The sequence below is a fragment of the Siphateles boraxobius genome, unplaced genomic scaffold (genome assembly GCF_051911475.1).
Source record: "Siphateles boraxobius isolate OS27281-9 unplaced genomic scaffold, OSU_SipBor_1 1, whole genome shotgun sequence".
Lineage (NCBI taxonomy): Eukaryota > Metazoa > Chordata > Actinopteri > Cypriniformes > Leuciscidae > Siphateles > Siphateles boraxobius.
In genome coordinates this window covers 7,248,937-7,264,035 of record NW_027508699.1, presented here as the reverse complement: position 1 = coordinate 7,264,035, position 15,099 = coordinate 7,248,937, and the positions used below count along the sequence as shown (strand labels likewise).

Sequence of the window (15,099 nt, the reverse complement as noted above, 5' to 3'; positions counted from 1 at the left end):
AAGTTACCAGTTGTACAGTTAAATTTTTTTGCATCCTGAAATAAATATTTGTTCTGTATCACTCTGTGTTGTGTTTGTTTCCTTTTTCTGTTTAAAAGTTAACTGAGCCTTTAAAATTCCTTAAAAAAAAAAAAAGCATAAATAGTCCTCACTTTAGATGAGCTCACAAAAATAGTTAACTGACCACTGCCAAATGTTTTAAAACTACATGTTAATAAAGCATTTCTTAACGCATTGAGTAGTTGTTACTAAATGTCTAAATAATATGTATAAATGTACATTTAAATAGTTTATTAATCATTTACTTAAAATTTCTAAATGATCTTATGAACCACTGACAATTCCTGAATAACTAGTTTGTAAATAATGTAATAAACAATTTAGAAATGATAAATTGATCATTAATAAAGTATGTCTATTAATTCTTTATAAATTAAAAGTGTGAAGTTTTTTTTTTTACTGTTCAAACCAGACTTTTTCTTCTGTATCCTGGATTTTTGATGAATACCACTCATACATCTTGCTATGTTGATGTATAATGCTGTCCTCTACTTTTCCTTCACTCACTGAGATGGAACTGTGTCCTTTCCAGGTGTCCAATGTGAATGAGGCGGCTGTCTAGACATTGCCCTGCCACCCTTATCCTTTGAATAGTAATGACCTGTCAGATAGAACTCAAGAATAAAGAATTCATAGTTTAGCTGGATTCAGCAGAGCTAATCCAGACTCACACAAATCCATCTTCCTTAACGTTCTTTTACACTTTAGGAGTCAGGTCTTTTTGCCTTCCTCACAGGGGCTTTTTTATTTTACACATGCACACCACCATTAATAGTTGCTCATTTATCAAGCTACAGTATTAGACTCATTCTGCAAACTCAACCAGGTTTTGTTTTGGTTATTCAAATATCTGTCCTCTGCCGTGTTCGCAGTTCACTTATTCTGGGTATTTTTTTTCCAATTCTCACTCAATTTAAATGGCTCTGCTTTAAGATGTCTACTTTTTTGCCGTATTGGTCCATGATGGCCTCATTTTATACAGATTGTTTTAAAGTAGCTTTACAACAATAAACAGGAAATGTATGATCAATAATGTAAACCGAATTCAATTCTGCTGTGATGCAGCTCTAGACAATAGTGTCATTATTCACCTGAAGTCAGTTCATTGTTGATTTAGTTCAGTTCAATAACTGTGTAAAATACATTAATTATGAAATGAGTTCAATTCATCTATAAAGCAGCTCTGGGTAAAATGGTGATGTCATCATCCAGCTCAGACTCAGTTCTCATCTAATAGTGTCAGTGCAGTCAAATCAATAATATTACTGAACATAGCCAAAAGCAAAGTGGCAAGGAAACCAAACAACAACAAAAATACCTTGGGAGAATCTAGGCTCAATTGTGGGGCCAGTTCTCCTCTGACCAAATGAACAAACATGATGTTATTATGACTCCAGGCTGCATCACAAGTCAGATTGTGAAGTGATATCATTCATAATATTTCATCCAGTTCCTTCGTCTTGAAGATACATCATGACGGCATATGACTACGTAAGGGAAACCATTTTACCAAGTTCTCGGGAAACAATCGTGTCTCTCTAGTTAATTTCTATAATGCATCGTTAAGTGGTTAAACAGTGAGTTTACATCATTGTACGGGAAACTAGAGCTATTGTGCCAAATGCAGCAGACAGGGAATCATGATTGTAATTATTGTTTTACATGATTGTAAAATCCCTCCAGATTCTTAACCACCGGTAAAACATCCACTATAAAATAATGAATTATTTGCCGTTTAAATGTTGCTTTCAAAAAAATAAGCGGAATAGTAGTTTATAATGGCTGTCTATTGAGAAAGATATTCTTTGGAACCAGATGGTACAGTTACATCATCAAACAGCAGAGGCTAAAAGGTCCGTACTAACCAGCCACCATTGACACCTTGGCTGCTAAGTGTAAGAAAGAACTGTGTCATGCCTTGTTTACCCAAAAACTCATTCCTCTCTCAGTGGATTTGTTGGAGTTTGAATTAAAGGATTGTATTTTGATCTCCAGTCTAATTGCCTCTCTGATACGGTGTGCCAGCAGAATAAACACTGTTCATCACCCCTTCTTTTCCTTTGTTTTATTTTATTTTTCAAATGCTGTTCTGAACCTGATGTTCAAATAAAGTGGTGTGGCATGCTGAAATAATTGTATTATTGTTTATGTATAAATAAAAACTGTGGCTCTAGAAAAATTTCTAAAATGCTATTTAAAAGCAGAAAAAGTCAAGTCAAGTCACCTTTATTTATATAGGGCTTTTTACAATACAGATTGTTTCAAAGCAGCTTTACAGAGATAACAGGAAAATAATGCAACAAAGTTTGTTTCCAGAAGAAAATAGTGTCACAGTCCTGCTTAAGTAAGTTCAGTGATGCTTCATTTTTGTTGTTAAAAAGTTATTAATTTAGTTTATATTTTATATATAGCCGCTCTGGAGAAAACAGTGATGTCATTGTCCAGCTCAGTTCAGTTCTCATATAATGGTGTATTGGCAGGCATCAACAATATTGTTGAATATTAAATGTACAAAATATTAAAAATACCCTTCTCTTTAGGTCAAACTGCATTGAAACGCACAGTCCTCTTGTGTACAGGTGCAGGGATGATCTGTTAAGGTTTTAAGTTCATCAGTTTTGGCTAGAGTCCGCCAAGCCACATTGACCTCTGTTGCATCCCTAGCAAGGTAGCGTCTGCTGCACGTCACCTGACCCAGATAAGAGATGGTAACTCCTGCTGCCTCTCTAACCTTCACATATTTTGAACACACACACTTGAACACAAACACATACTTTCATAGTCCTTCAAGCTACATTACAACACCTGCAGCCTCCCTGGGGACTCCCCAACAGACTGTTTGACCCCTTTTTCTCCTCTAACCACCATCAAGGGACGAGTTCATTCACGTATTGTTGTTGATTTCATCCGCAGGAGATGTTCACACCTGAGTGTAAATTCAAGGAGTCTGTGTTTGAGAACTACTACGTCATCTACTCATCCACCGTGTACCGTCAACAGGAGTCGGGTCGAGCCTGGTTCCTGGGCCTCACCAAGGAGGGTCAGGTCATGAAAGGGAATCGAGTAAAGAAAACTAAGCCCTCCTCACACTTTGTACCAAGACCCATTGAAGGTAGTGTTTTTTCAAAAGTGTGTTTCCAGCTTTCAAGAACCCTGTCATGTAATTCAGTACCAAAAGAAATATTAAAAAGTGACCAAATGAAAAATAATGTGATAATAATTATTATATACCGTGTGTAGATTGTATAGAGAGGGACTGAGGGTACTTGGCTATATTGACTTGGAACTTGGAACTCCATTGGTTTCATATGCTTGCCTCATGCGTCAGATCAAGATGCATTTCATTCTGTGCATGCATTTGTAAAAGTAGAAATTATTTTCATATATATTTATACTTGTATAGATTTTTTTGTGCATCTAACCACGCCCCTACCCTAAACCTAACCACTAATCATATATCAATATACTATATCATTATGTGAGGAACAGAGTAAAAACCAGACAAATTGTATGTCATGAGACACACGAGAGCCAATGGCATTTCACAATTAAAGCTGATGAATATGTTGTGTTTTTAGTGTTATAGTGGATTAAGATGTTGACTAGCTTGTTCAATATTGAACGATGACTTAAACTTTGTATTACTGGCAATTCTCGTGTTCCCTATCAGGGAACTCGAGCTGCGTGACAACGCTTTGGGAACGCCCCTGCGTGAGTGCGTCATGAAGCACGTATGAAATCAGTCCAATGGCGAGACGGAACGTCATAGGCGGGTGACGTCATCAACCAGGAAACTATATAAGCACCCCTAAACACAAGCGCGTCAGCTTCTGAGTCTTCAGCAAGCGCTCTGTGTGTGAATATATCAGTCTGTGTGTCAAAGTGTTTTTGTCTGTCCTTAGAAATTGCTAGGCAGGAGTTTTTCACATATAAAAAAACTATAAAGAGAAGATATAGATATATATATATATATATATATATATATATATATATAATATGGCGAGCGAACAGCAGTTCAGAAAGTGTGTTCATCCCTGCCCACGTTATATCACGGGTGGGGACACTCACGATCTGTGTGTTGTTTGTATGGGAGTGCAGCATGCCCAGTCAGCTCTCGAGGGAGCTGGTTGCGAGCATTGCGAGCGTATTTCAATGAAAACGCTCCGCTCCCACCGAGCCCTCTTCGAGGAGAGTGGTTCGGTGCGCGCTCCCCTCGGTTCGGGTCCCGCTGCTGCCGAGGCACAGTGAAGGCTTCAATCGTGGGGATCGCAAATGGATCTATCAGCGGGGATTGAGACGGGCTCTGCCTTATCTCAGCCTTTCCCTGGTAGATCCATCACTTCAGTTCTGAGGATCTGGATGTTGAAAGTATTGATACAGCAGAGACTGGGGACTCGTCACTTCAGTCTCCTGCTAGTGAGGAGCTTATGGAGGTGCTCACTCGTGCTGTAGAAAAATTAAGCATCGAGTGGCCAGCTGATAGACAGGAATCTCATTCAAAAAGTAAACTAGATGAAAGATTTCTGCCGTCTCGTGCTGCACCTCCACGCCAGTGTCTTCCATTCTTTCCTGACCTCCACACCGAGGTGTCGAGGTCATGGAAAAGACCAGTGTCATCCTGAATATTTAGCCAGCAAACATCTGTTTATTCAAATATTTCTGGGGCTAAGAATTATGGTTATGGGCCATCTATCTCCAGATACGGCATCGTCATTTAAGACACCGGCATTGCCCACAAAGCCATTAAGAAATACCTCAGCTTTGGTGGGCAAAGATTACTCGGCGGCAGGTCAAGCGGCAGCATGCTTACATACTATGTCGATATCACAAGCAAATCAAGCAGACCTTTTAAAAGATATGAGTGAGGGGGATGAAATTAGTGTTGACGTAATTCGAGGTTACGTCAGGCAGCAGATCTTTCTCTCCGTGCCACCAAGGAGACGGCCAAATCAGTGGTCCGTTCTATGGCAACCATGGTGGCAAACGGAGAGACACTTATGGTTGAATTTATCCAACATGAAGGAAAAGGAAAAATCTTTTCTCCTGGACGCCCCGCTTTTAACTGCTGGCCTCACTGTGTCTGCCATTCAAAATATTCCAGAGGCCAGTCTCGAGAGACTGGTACCCTTAGTAGAATTTTTGGCAGAGTGGAAAAGCCTTCCAACTGTATCTCATTGGGTCCTGCAGACTATCGAGAAGGGGTACGCGATTCAGTTCAGATCACGCCCGCCTCGCTTCAGAGGGGTTCTGCCCACAGTGGTGGGCCCCGAGCAGGCTCTGGTTATGGAACAGGAGGTGAAAACTCTCCTGCTGTAGAACGAGTTCTTCCTCCCAGCAGAGAGTTGGGTTATTACAGCCGATATTTCATCGTTCCAAGGAAGGATGGGGGGTTGCGTCCAATTTTAGATCTGCGCCTGTTAAATCGCTTAAAGGGAAGCTCAAATTCAAAATGCTTACTCTCAAGCAGATCGTGTCACAGATCAGGTCCGACGACTGGTTTGTCACGATAGATCTAAAGGACGCGTACTTCCACATTTCCATCCTTCCACAACACAGGAAGTTCCTGAGGTTCGCTTTCGGGGGCGAAGCGTACCAGTATCGGGTTCTTCCGTTCGGCCTAGCACTGTCTCCCCGAACTTTCAAGAAATGTATGGATGCAGCTCTGGCTCCGCTGCGACTCCAGGGCATCCGCATTTTAAACTATATCGACGATTGGTTGATTCTGGCTCAATCGGAGCATCGGGCGATTCGGCATCGAGATGTCGTTCTCGCCCATATCAAAAAGTTGGGGTTGAGGCTCAACGCCAAGAAGAGTGTTCTTTCTCCAGTACAGAGGACCACTTTTCTGGGCGTGGTTTGGGATTCGACGACGATGCAGGCACGTCTGTCTCCTGCTCGTATAGCTTCGATTCTCTTAGCCGTCAAACAGGCAAAGCTAGGCCAGTCACTCACTGTAAAAGAATATCAGAGGATTCTGCGTCTGATGGTAGCAGCGTCCAACGTTATACCTTGCGGCCTGCTGTACATGAGACCACTGCAGTGGTGGCTCAGGACTAAGGGGTTCTCCCCGAAGGGAAACCCGCTCCGCAAGATCAGGGTCACGCGACGGTGTCTCCGTGCTCTGGCTATGTGGAAAGAACCTTGGTTCCTGTAACTAGGTCCTGTGTTGGGGGCTCCGTGTCGTCGTGTAACACTAACGACGGACGCCTCTCTCACAGGCTGGGGGGCGATCATGAGTGGTCGCTCGGCCCAGGGTCTGTGGCAGGACCATCATCTTCATTGGCACATAAATTGTCTAGAAATGATGGCGGTGTTTCAGGCTCTGAAACACTTCCTCCCAGACCTGAGAGGTCACCATATTCTTGTCCGGTCAGACAACACATCGTTGGTCTCTTATATAAACTATCAGGGGGGTCTGCGTTCGCGCCCGTTATACAAGCTGGCTCGCCAGATCCTTCTATGGTCCCAGGGGAAGCTTCTCTCACTGAGGGCGATTTATATCCCGGGGTATTTGAATCAGGGGGCAGACATCCTGTCGAGGCAGGGGCTGAGGCCTGGGGAGTGGAGACTCCACCCCGAGGTGGTGGAGCTCCTATGGAAACATTTCGGTCGTGCCAAGGTAGACCTATTTGCATCCAGGGAAACATCACACTGCCAACTGTGGTTTTCCCTAAGTCCTCCAGCCCCTCTGGGGTTGGACGCGATAGTACAGGAGTGGCCGAGGTCACGCCTGTACGCATTTCCCCCGATTGCTCTGCTCCCAGGAGTTCTGGAGAGGGTTCGCCGGGACGGGGTAAGTCTACTGTTGGTAGCCCCGTACTGGCCGGCCCGAGTTTGGTTTGCGGACCTAAATTCTCTCCTCGACGGCTCTCCTCTGGAGATTCCGATGAGGAGGGACCTTCTCTCTCAGGCGAGCTGGTCGATACTTCACCCCCTCCCAGATCTATGGAAGTTGTGGTCTTGGCCTCTGAGGGGGCCCAGCTCATAGAATCTGGTCTCTCGACTGAGGTCGTGGAGACCATCCTCCACTCCAGAGCTCCGGCCACTAGGAAATTATATGCCTTGAGGTGGAAAATGTTCACCTCTTGGTGTGGAGAACACCAGCTGGACCCAGTTAACTGCCTGGTGGGTGCAGTGCTGGAATTCCTTCAGGAGCGTTTCTCCACAGGGTTATCCAACTCCACACTGAAGGTGTATGTGGCGGCCTTATCTGCTTACCACGTCCCTTTGAGTGGTTCTTCTCTCGGGAGACACCCACTTGTAACCTGTTTCCTTCGTGGAATTCTGAGGCTGAGGCCAGCAGTTCGCACGAGGGTGCCGACCTGGGACCTGGCAGTTGTTCTAGAAGGTCTCTCTCTAGCACCGTTCGAGCCCATTGAAGAAGTTTCGGAGAAATTCCTCACTCTTAAAACTATCTTTCTTCTGGCTATATCTTCATTAAAAAGAATAGGAGATATCCAAGCTCTGTCGGTCTCTCCCTCGTGCTTGGAATTTGCACCAGGCATGGTGAAGGCTTTCCTCCTCCCTAGGCCGGGATACGTTCCCAAGGTACCAACCAATGTGGTCAGGCCTATTGTACTGCAGGCTTTCTGTCCTCCTCCATTTCTGACGTCGGACCAAGAGAAACTAAATCTGCTTTGCCCTGTTAGGGCCCTAGATGCTTACGTCCACAGAGCTGCCCTGTGGAGAAAGAGTGAACAGCTATTCGTTTGCTTTGGACCCCCTAAGAAGGGCTGTCCAGTATCTAAGCAGAGGTTGAGCAAGTGGGTGGTCGAGGCCATCTCACTTGCCTATGAGTCTGCCGGTCAGCCTTCTCCTTTGGCTGTCCGGGCTCATTCAACCAGGAGAATGGCTGCCTCTAAGGCTATCCTGTCAGGAGTATCAATCGAGGATGTTTGTGATGCGGCAGGCTGGTCCTCACCGCACACATTCGTGAAGTTTTATCATCTCGACTTCAGCTCCACTCCAGGGGCGCAGGTGCTTTCGTCCGAATGTGCGCTCTGACTTCACACGACGGACACTTGCTCGTATGGCGACGTTGGTATTAGCATTCCCGGATCTGAGGCACTGGATCTACCAGGTAAAGGCTGAGATAAGGCAGAGCCCGTCTCAATCCCCGCTGATAGATCCATTTGCGATCCCCACGATTGAAGCCTTCAATGTGCCTCGGCAGCAGCGGGACCCGAACCGCGGGGAGCGCGACCCGAACCACTCTCCTCGAAGAGGGCTCGGCGGGAGCGGAGCGTTTTTATTGACATACGCTCGCAATGCTCGAATCCAGCTCCCTCGAGAGCTGACTGGGCATGCTGCACTCCCATACAAACAACACACAGATCGTGAGTGTCCCCACCCGTGATATAACGTGGGCAGGGATGAACACACTTTCTGAACTGCTGTTCGCTCGCCATATTATATATATATATATATCGTCTCTTTATAGTTTTTTTATATGTGAAAAACTCCTGCCTAGCAATTTCTAAGGACAGACAAAAACACTTTGACACACAGAGTGATATATTCACACACAGAGCGCTTGCTGAAGACTCAGAAGCTGACGCGCTTGTGTTTTGGGGTGCTTATATAGTTTCCTGGTCGGTGACGTCACCCGCCTATGACGTTCCGTCTCGCCATTGGACTGATTTTCACGCAGCGTCTTGTTCCCTTCAGGGAACTAGGGTTACATACGTAACAAGAGACTTTTATAGCCTTCTTAAGATGAATTGCTTGTTGTATTCCTCAACTGTAAGTCACTTTGGATAAAAGCATCTGCTAAATGTAAATCTAAATAATCATTTTTGGGTCTGTTCCTCTCACATCTGTATTGATGCCTGAGGTTTCTCATTGAATGTAACCCCTACTGAAAAAATATATATATACCTAAATATACTTGAAATACATGTATATCATGCTAAGTATACTACAAATAAATTAACATATTTATGTACTTAATATAAATACCCTGCAATTGTACTTTTAGTATACTAAATTGATGTACTTAAAATCTGCTAAATTGGAACATCTAATTTTGCAAATTAAATAATTAAATAACTTTAGTTCTACCAGAAAGACTCGGGAGATAAATTGGAAAGCTGAATACATTTATTGACAGCTCAGCAAGCAAAAATTTATAAGTTCTTTGGCGTAGGCCCCGTCCTTAGCGAGCGAAGCGAGGTTAGCCGAATCTGCATGTCCCGCCTGAGATGAAGGCGGGGGCGCAGCCGACCCCCTGGAGGTAAGGAAGGGACCATCCTGGTGGTGGTGATGGGGTGGATGGAGGGGAAGGTACCATCCTGGTGGTGGTTGGGGAGGATGGAGTTGAATGGCAGCGTCAGCATCTGCGAACTCAGACAAGTGTAAGTACCAATCTTTTATACTGTGACTGTTAACGCCTGATTGGATAGGAATGAGGAATACATGACGCGCTGATTGAGTCTTCCTGACAGAACTTAAGCTGAAGCTTTCATTTCTACCAGAAAGACTCGGGAGATAAATTGGAAAGCTGAATACATTTATTGACAGCTCAGCAAGCAAAAATTTATAAGTTCTTTGGCGTAGGCCCCGTCCTTAGCGAGCGAAGCGAGGTTAGCCGAATCTGCATGTCCCGCCTGAGATGAAGGCGGGGGCGCAGCCGACCCCCAAAGAGAAGTGGAAGAATAATTCCACGAGGACGGAGCCCACCCCCAAAGAACTGTAAATAAATATACCCACCAGTCGTGGATCCTGCGGTTCCTGAAACGAGAAAGAAGAATACAGATAAGATGATGAATATTTATTTACGAAATTATTTATTTATATATTTATATAGAACCGGGCCCAATGGACCATCACGCAAGACCACATAAACACGGGGTCAGCTTGACCACAGGCCATGATAGACCACATAAACACAAGGTCAGCTTGACCACAGGCCATGATAGACCACATAAACGCAAGGTCAGCTTGACCGCAGGCCATGATAGACCACATAAACACGAGGTCAGCTTGACCACAGGCCATGATAGACCACATAAACACGAGGTCAGCTTGACCACAGGCCATGATAGACCACATAAACACAAGGTCAGCTTGACCACAGGCCGTGATAGACCACATAAACACAAGGTCAGCTTGACCACAGGCCATGATAGACCACATAAACACAAGGTCAGCTTGACCACAGGCCATGATAGACCACATAAACACGAGATCAGCTTGACCACAGGCCATGATAGACCACATAAACACGAGGTCAGCTTGACCGCAGGCCCTGGTAGCCACATGTACGACGGGCTTCAATAGCCCACGCATAACGAGTTAATCATAGACACAGCCATTAGGCTACACGAAACCAAGACCTCTAGAGGTCACTAGGCCGCGATGGACCTTGGGAGACAAGGCCACGGTAGGCCACACGGCCATGTGAGACCACAGAGACGAGACCGCTTAGGAGCCACACCGGCCGCTAATGCCACATGAAGACAAACCTAAAAGACAGAGCTGCTAAGCCACACAGAAGGTCGCGATGGACCACAGACCACGGATGGCCACATGTAGGACAGGCTTCAATAGGCCACACATAACGATCTAATCATAGACACAGCCATTAAGCTACATAAAACCAGGACCTCTAGAGGTCACTAGGCCACGATGGACCTTGGAGGACAAGGCCACGGTAGGCCACACGGCCATGGGAGACCACAGAGACGAGACCGCTTAGGAGCCACACCGGCCGCTAATGCCACATGAAGACAAACCTATAAGACAGAGCTGCTAAGCCACACAGAAGGTCGCGATGGACCACAGACCACGGATGGCCACATATAGGACAGGCTTCAATATGCCACACATAACGAGCTAATCATAGACACGGCCATAGAGCCACATAAAACCAGGACCCCTAGAGGTCACTAGGCCACGATGGACCTTAGAGGACAAGGCCACGATAGGCCACACGGCCATGGGAGACCACAGAGACGAGACCGCTTAGGAGCCACACCGGCCGCTAATGCCACATGAAAGACAATGTTCACGAGACGAGGCCGCTAGACCAGACAGACCAGGCCGCGATGGACCGTAAGGACAAATCTATGATAGCCTGCACGGACCACGGCTAAACTAGTGGCCGAGGAGGATCACGTGAAGACAGAAGACGAGCGGAGACACCGCGGGACGAACACAAAACACAGAGATGAGTACAGAGGGGCGTTGTCAGATAGTGCAAATTGAACTGCGCTCGAGTGGATAACATAGTACCACCACCACCAGTAGTTGCGAGAGGATTTACCTGGATTGTTAATGGAGAGCTTGCTGGGCTTCAATGACAATCTTTGAGTCAGTTCTTATGTAGGATTCGAAAGCCGAGGAAGACCATCTTCCCATTATTTTGATGACTGATGTAGACACTCCTCGTTCAGCTGCTGTGGTGGCTGCCCCGATCCGGAACTAATGACCGTTATAAAGGGAGGGGGGTAAACAGCAGCTTTTGAGGGCAGATACTAAATGCGTCTTAAACCAGGTTTTGGAGAGAGGTGCTCCGTTAGTAAGAATAAATAAAGAGGCGTGACTGGGAGTAGAGGGACGAATTTTAAGAAATTTAATCATGGAGAGAAAGGGACAGAAAGTGTTATTAATCTTTGAAATAGTTATTGTGACACCCGAGCCTTGAGAATCGGTCTTAGAGTGTTTAAGAAAGAGAGTGAAGAAATCGGGTGAAAAGCGAAGGTCAGAAAAAGAAATACCGCGGGTGGGATCGAAATTTTTGGTTTCTGAGGTAAGCTGATAGAAAAACAGCCTCGAGCAGAATGTTTGAGTAGGTAGAAAAGAGACCGTTCCGAAGAGAAGTAATAAGCTTGTGCAGTATAGGCAGTGTAATTGGCAAGCGTTTGTCTGGTGTTTGAGTAGAGGATTTAGCTAAGCCTTTGAGTAATAATCGGACGGAATATGCCGAGAAGAGACTTGGAAAATTAGGATCAAAGTATTTAGCATGGAATTGAATGCCGGCGAGCAATCTACGTAAAGAAGAAATTTTTAGGTTGCGATTTTCGAAATTGAAAACTAAAAAAGAGCAAACGGTCGAAATCAAGATGGGAAATAACGGAATATGCATGGAAAAACAAAACATAACGAAAGCGGACCATGCTGAAGTGTAAGCTTTAAGTGTGGAGGGAGCGACACCCAGTGAGATAAAGCGTCTAGCAGAGCTGAGCAACTCTCCTAATTTAGCATTATGGCTGCTAGGGGAGGGCATGGCGTTGGATCTGTATTGGCTGAAGGGCAGAGCTGTCTGAAAGCCTGAAAACGAAAACGAGATAGCGCATCAGCAATAGTGTTATGGTGACCAGGAATGTGGGCTGCTTTAATTATGAAATTAAAGACGACAGATTGCCAAACTAGGCGTCTCAGGAAAGGCATGATCTTCGGGCAAGAGGATCTGCCTTTATTAATGATAGCGACGGTCGCTTCGTTATCGCAAAACAACACGATGCGTTTGCGCGTCCATGCCGAACCCCAGATGACGCTGGCGACGGCGAGAGGATAAATCTCATAGAGCGCGGAAGAGATTGAGCCAGAATCAGATTTAGGAAAATCTTTTGGCCATTTTTCGGCGACCCATTGGCCTTGAAAAAAGACGCCGAACCCGATGGAAGGGGCGGCGTCGGAGAATAATTGTAAATCAGCGGATGATTCAAGAGCATCATTATAGAAAAAGGAAATCCCGTTCCAGTAATTCAGCAAGCGAGTCCAAAAATTGAGATCAGACAGACAGCCTTCGTCGAGTGAAATCGAATCACTTAAATTTGGGACAGAGTGAGCCAGTGTTAATAATCGAGAAATGAAAGTCCTGCCTTGGGGAATAATGCTCATAGCGAAATTTAAATGCCCGAGCAGAGACAGCACGTCGCGCTTCGATACGACTCGTAGAAAAGAGAAAGATTCCAAGAAAGACCTAATTCTTAGAAGCTTTTCAAGGGGGAGAGAAGCTTGCATGTTGATCGTGTCAAGTGTAATGCCTAGAAATTCTAGCGAAGTAGAAGGGCCCATGGTTTTTTCAGCCGAGGGGGGAACGCCGACATCGCTGAAGACGTGTTTAAGGATGTCTAGAATAGAGGAATGGTTAGATGGAAAATCGATAAGCAGAAAGTCATCGAGCAGATGTAAAACGAAAGGTAGCTTACACACGTTCAACAGGATCCAACACAGAGCCTCTGAGAGATTATTAAAAATGTGAGGGCTGCTTCTACACCCGAAAGTGAGTCTTACTGCGAAATAAAATTTTGAATTCCATCTGACGCCGAAAAGTGGCCAGTCTGCAGGATGGATTGGCATAGTCTTGAAAGCGTCTGTAATGTCAGCTTTTGCTAACCAAGCACCCTGACCGGCTAGCTTAATTAGATGAATGGCATTGTCAACTGACGCGTAGTGAAGAGAAAAAGGTGGAAGAGGAATACATTCGTTTACACTTGCTGTGTAAGAGGAATGCGGTGAAGACATGTCGAAAATGAGGCGTTTTTTACCGGAGTATTTGCGTGTGGCTACACCGATAGAATTGATCCGGAAAGGAGAAAAGGGGGGAGAAGCAAAAGGGCCAATAACATATCCTTTATTAACTTCTCTCTCTAGCAGGGTGGAGACCACGTCTGGTTCATTTGTTGATGATTGTAAGTTTTTTGCTAGGAAAATAGAAGTGAGTTGAGAAAGGATGCCCACCTGAAACCCTTGGGACAGACCGGAGATTAAGTAATCAACGAAAGTCGAATCGGGGTGAGAAGAGAGGTAGCGTGATAGAACTGCGACGTTAATAGGAGTAGAAGGATGTGCGTTAATCAGGATTTTTTCCGAATTGGGGCTTTCCCGCGGGGAGTTGGTCTGTACCGGCGTGGGCAGACGGATTTCGGGTGCGGATCCTTGCAGAAGCTACAAATATGAGTAAATCGACAATTAGAATATGAGCATACAGATTCATTAAAGTTCACACAAATAGGGACTCCGTTGGAATCAACGGCTGATCGATTGCGGCCTTCCTGAAAGGGCCTTACTTTTTCAGCACCACGGACAGCGTCCGTCGTGTCGCTGGTGAAAGCTTTAGGGCAAAATGGAGCAGAATGACCGTGAGAGCTACAAATAGAGCAAGCCAGAGTTTTTTGACCGCCGAAGTGGCGAATGAGCAGTTCGGAGTCAGTGACAGACCAGTCTAGTTTTGAATTGTACAGCGTGATAAAAGATGCAGATTTAGCGGAGAATGACTTGTGGTATTCATAGAAGAGGGTGCCCCCGTACCTTTGGTTAAAATCAGCCATCATAGCTAAATAAAGGTCGAGCTCTTCCCTTCTATCGGGAAATGTTTGGCACAAAATGTCTCGAAAGATGCTAAAAGCGATAACGAATTCAGAAAAAGAAAGATTGCGTTGCAATCTGGGATCGGATGTCTTGAGAAAGACTGCCACGTCACCGCAGTCAACCATTTTCCTGTCTGCTGCAGGCGAAGGAAGTAGTAGAGAAGCCAGATTAATGTCCTTACCTTGAATGATATTGATTCTGACATTGGAAGACACAGTGGCGGCGGCTGGTGAAACAAATCGCCTACCGAATGGTTGAGCTGGTGATGCCGTAGCGAGATTAAAAACTGGAGTTGCGAGAGGAGCAGGAATATCCAGAAATGGATTTTGGTTCGTTGCAGGAAGGGTTTGCTGATGAGATGAAGGCACGCTCAGTGGATCGCTGGATCCGGCAGAAGAAGGACCGGCCTGAGGAATGGCTGAGACGTTTATGACGGGGCTCGGGCTGATGAGAGGATTAACAAAAGTATTTTCAAACTTCGCCATCTTTGATTCTAATCCTTTGACGGTTTGTGAGAGGCTTTGTACTGCTTGGATGAGGAGATCGTTTGGGTCTGCACGTTCAGCGGTGTCAACGGGAGAAGAAGCCCGGGCTTGCTGCGAGGATCTTTTTGCTGGAGGGGTTGAGGAAGATTTTGCTGTTCTCTTCCGGCCTGTTTGTTTTGGCTGAGTTGACGGGGTACTAGTAGAAGAAGATTGATCCGTTGGATTAAGAGGATTGCCC

The 15,099-nt window shown here is 45.3% G+C and overlaps 1 protein-coding gene across 4 annotated transcripts in view; it reads left to right on the top strand.

Annotated features, from left to right (window-relative positions):
* fgf12a (fibroblast growth factor 12a) overlaps positions 1-15,099 on the top strand; it is a 144,019-nt gene that overhangs the window by 116,272 nt on the left and 12,648 nt on the right. For all 4 annotated transcript variants that reach the window (XM_077248704.1, XM_077248694.1, XM_077248684.1 and 1 more), the window contains one exon: positions 2,974-3,172. In XM_077248704.1, the coding sequence (XP_077104819.1) occupies positions 2,974-3,172 (199 nt within the window). The remainder of the gene's footprint in view (positions 1-2,973; positions 3,173-15,099) is intronic.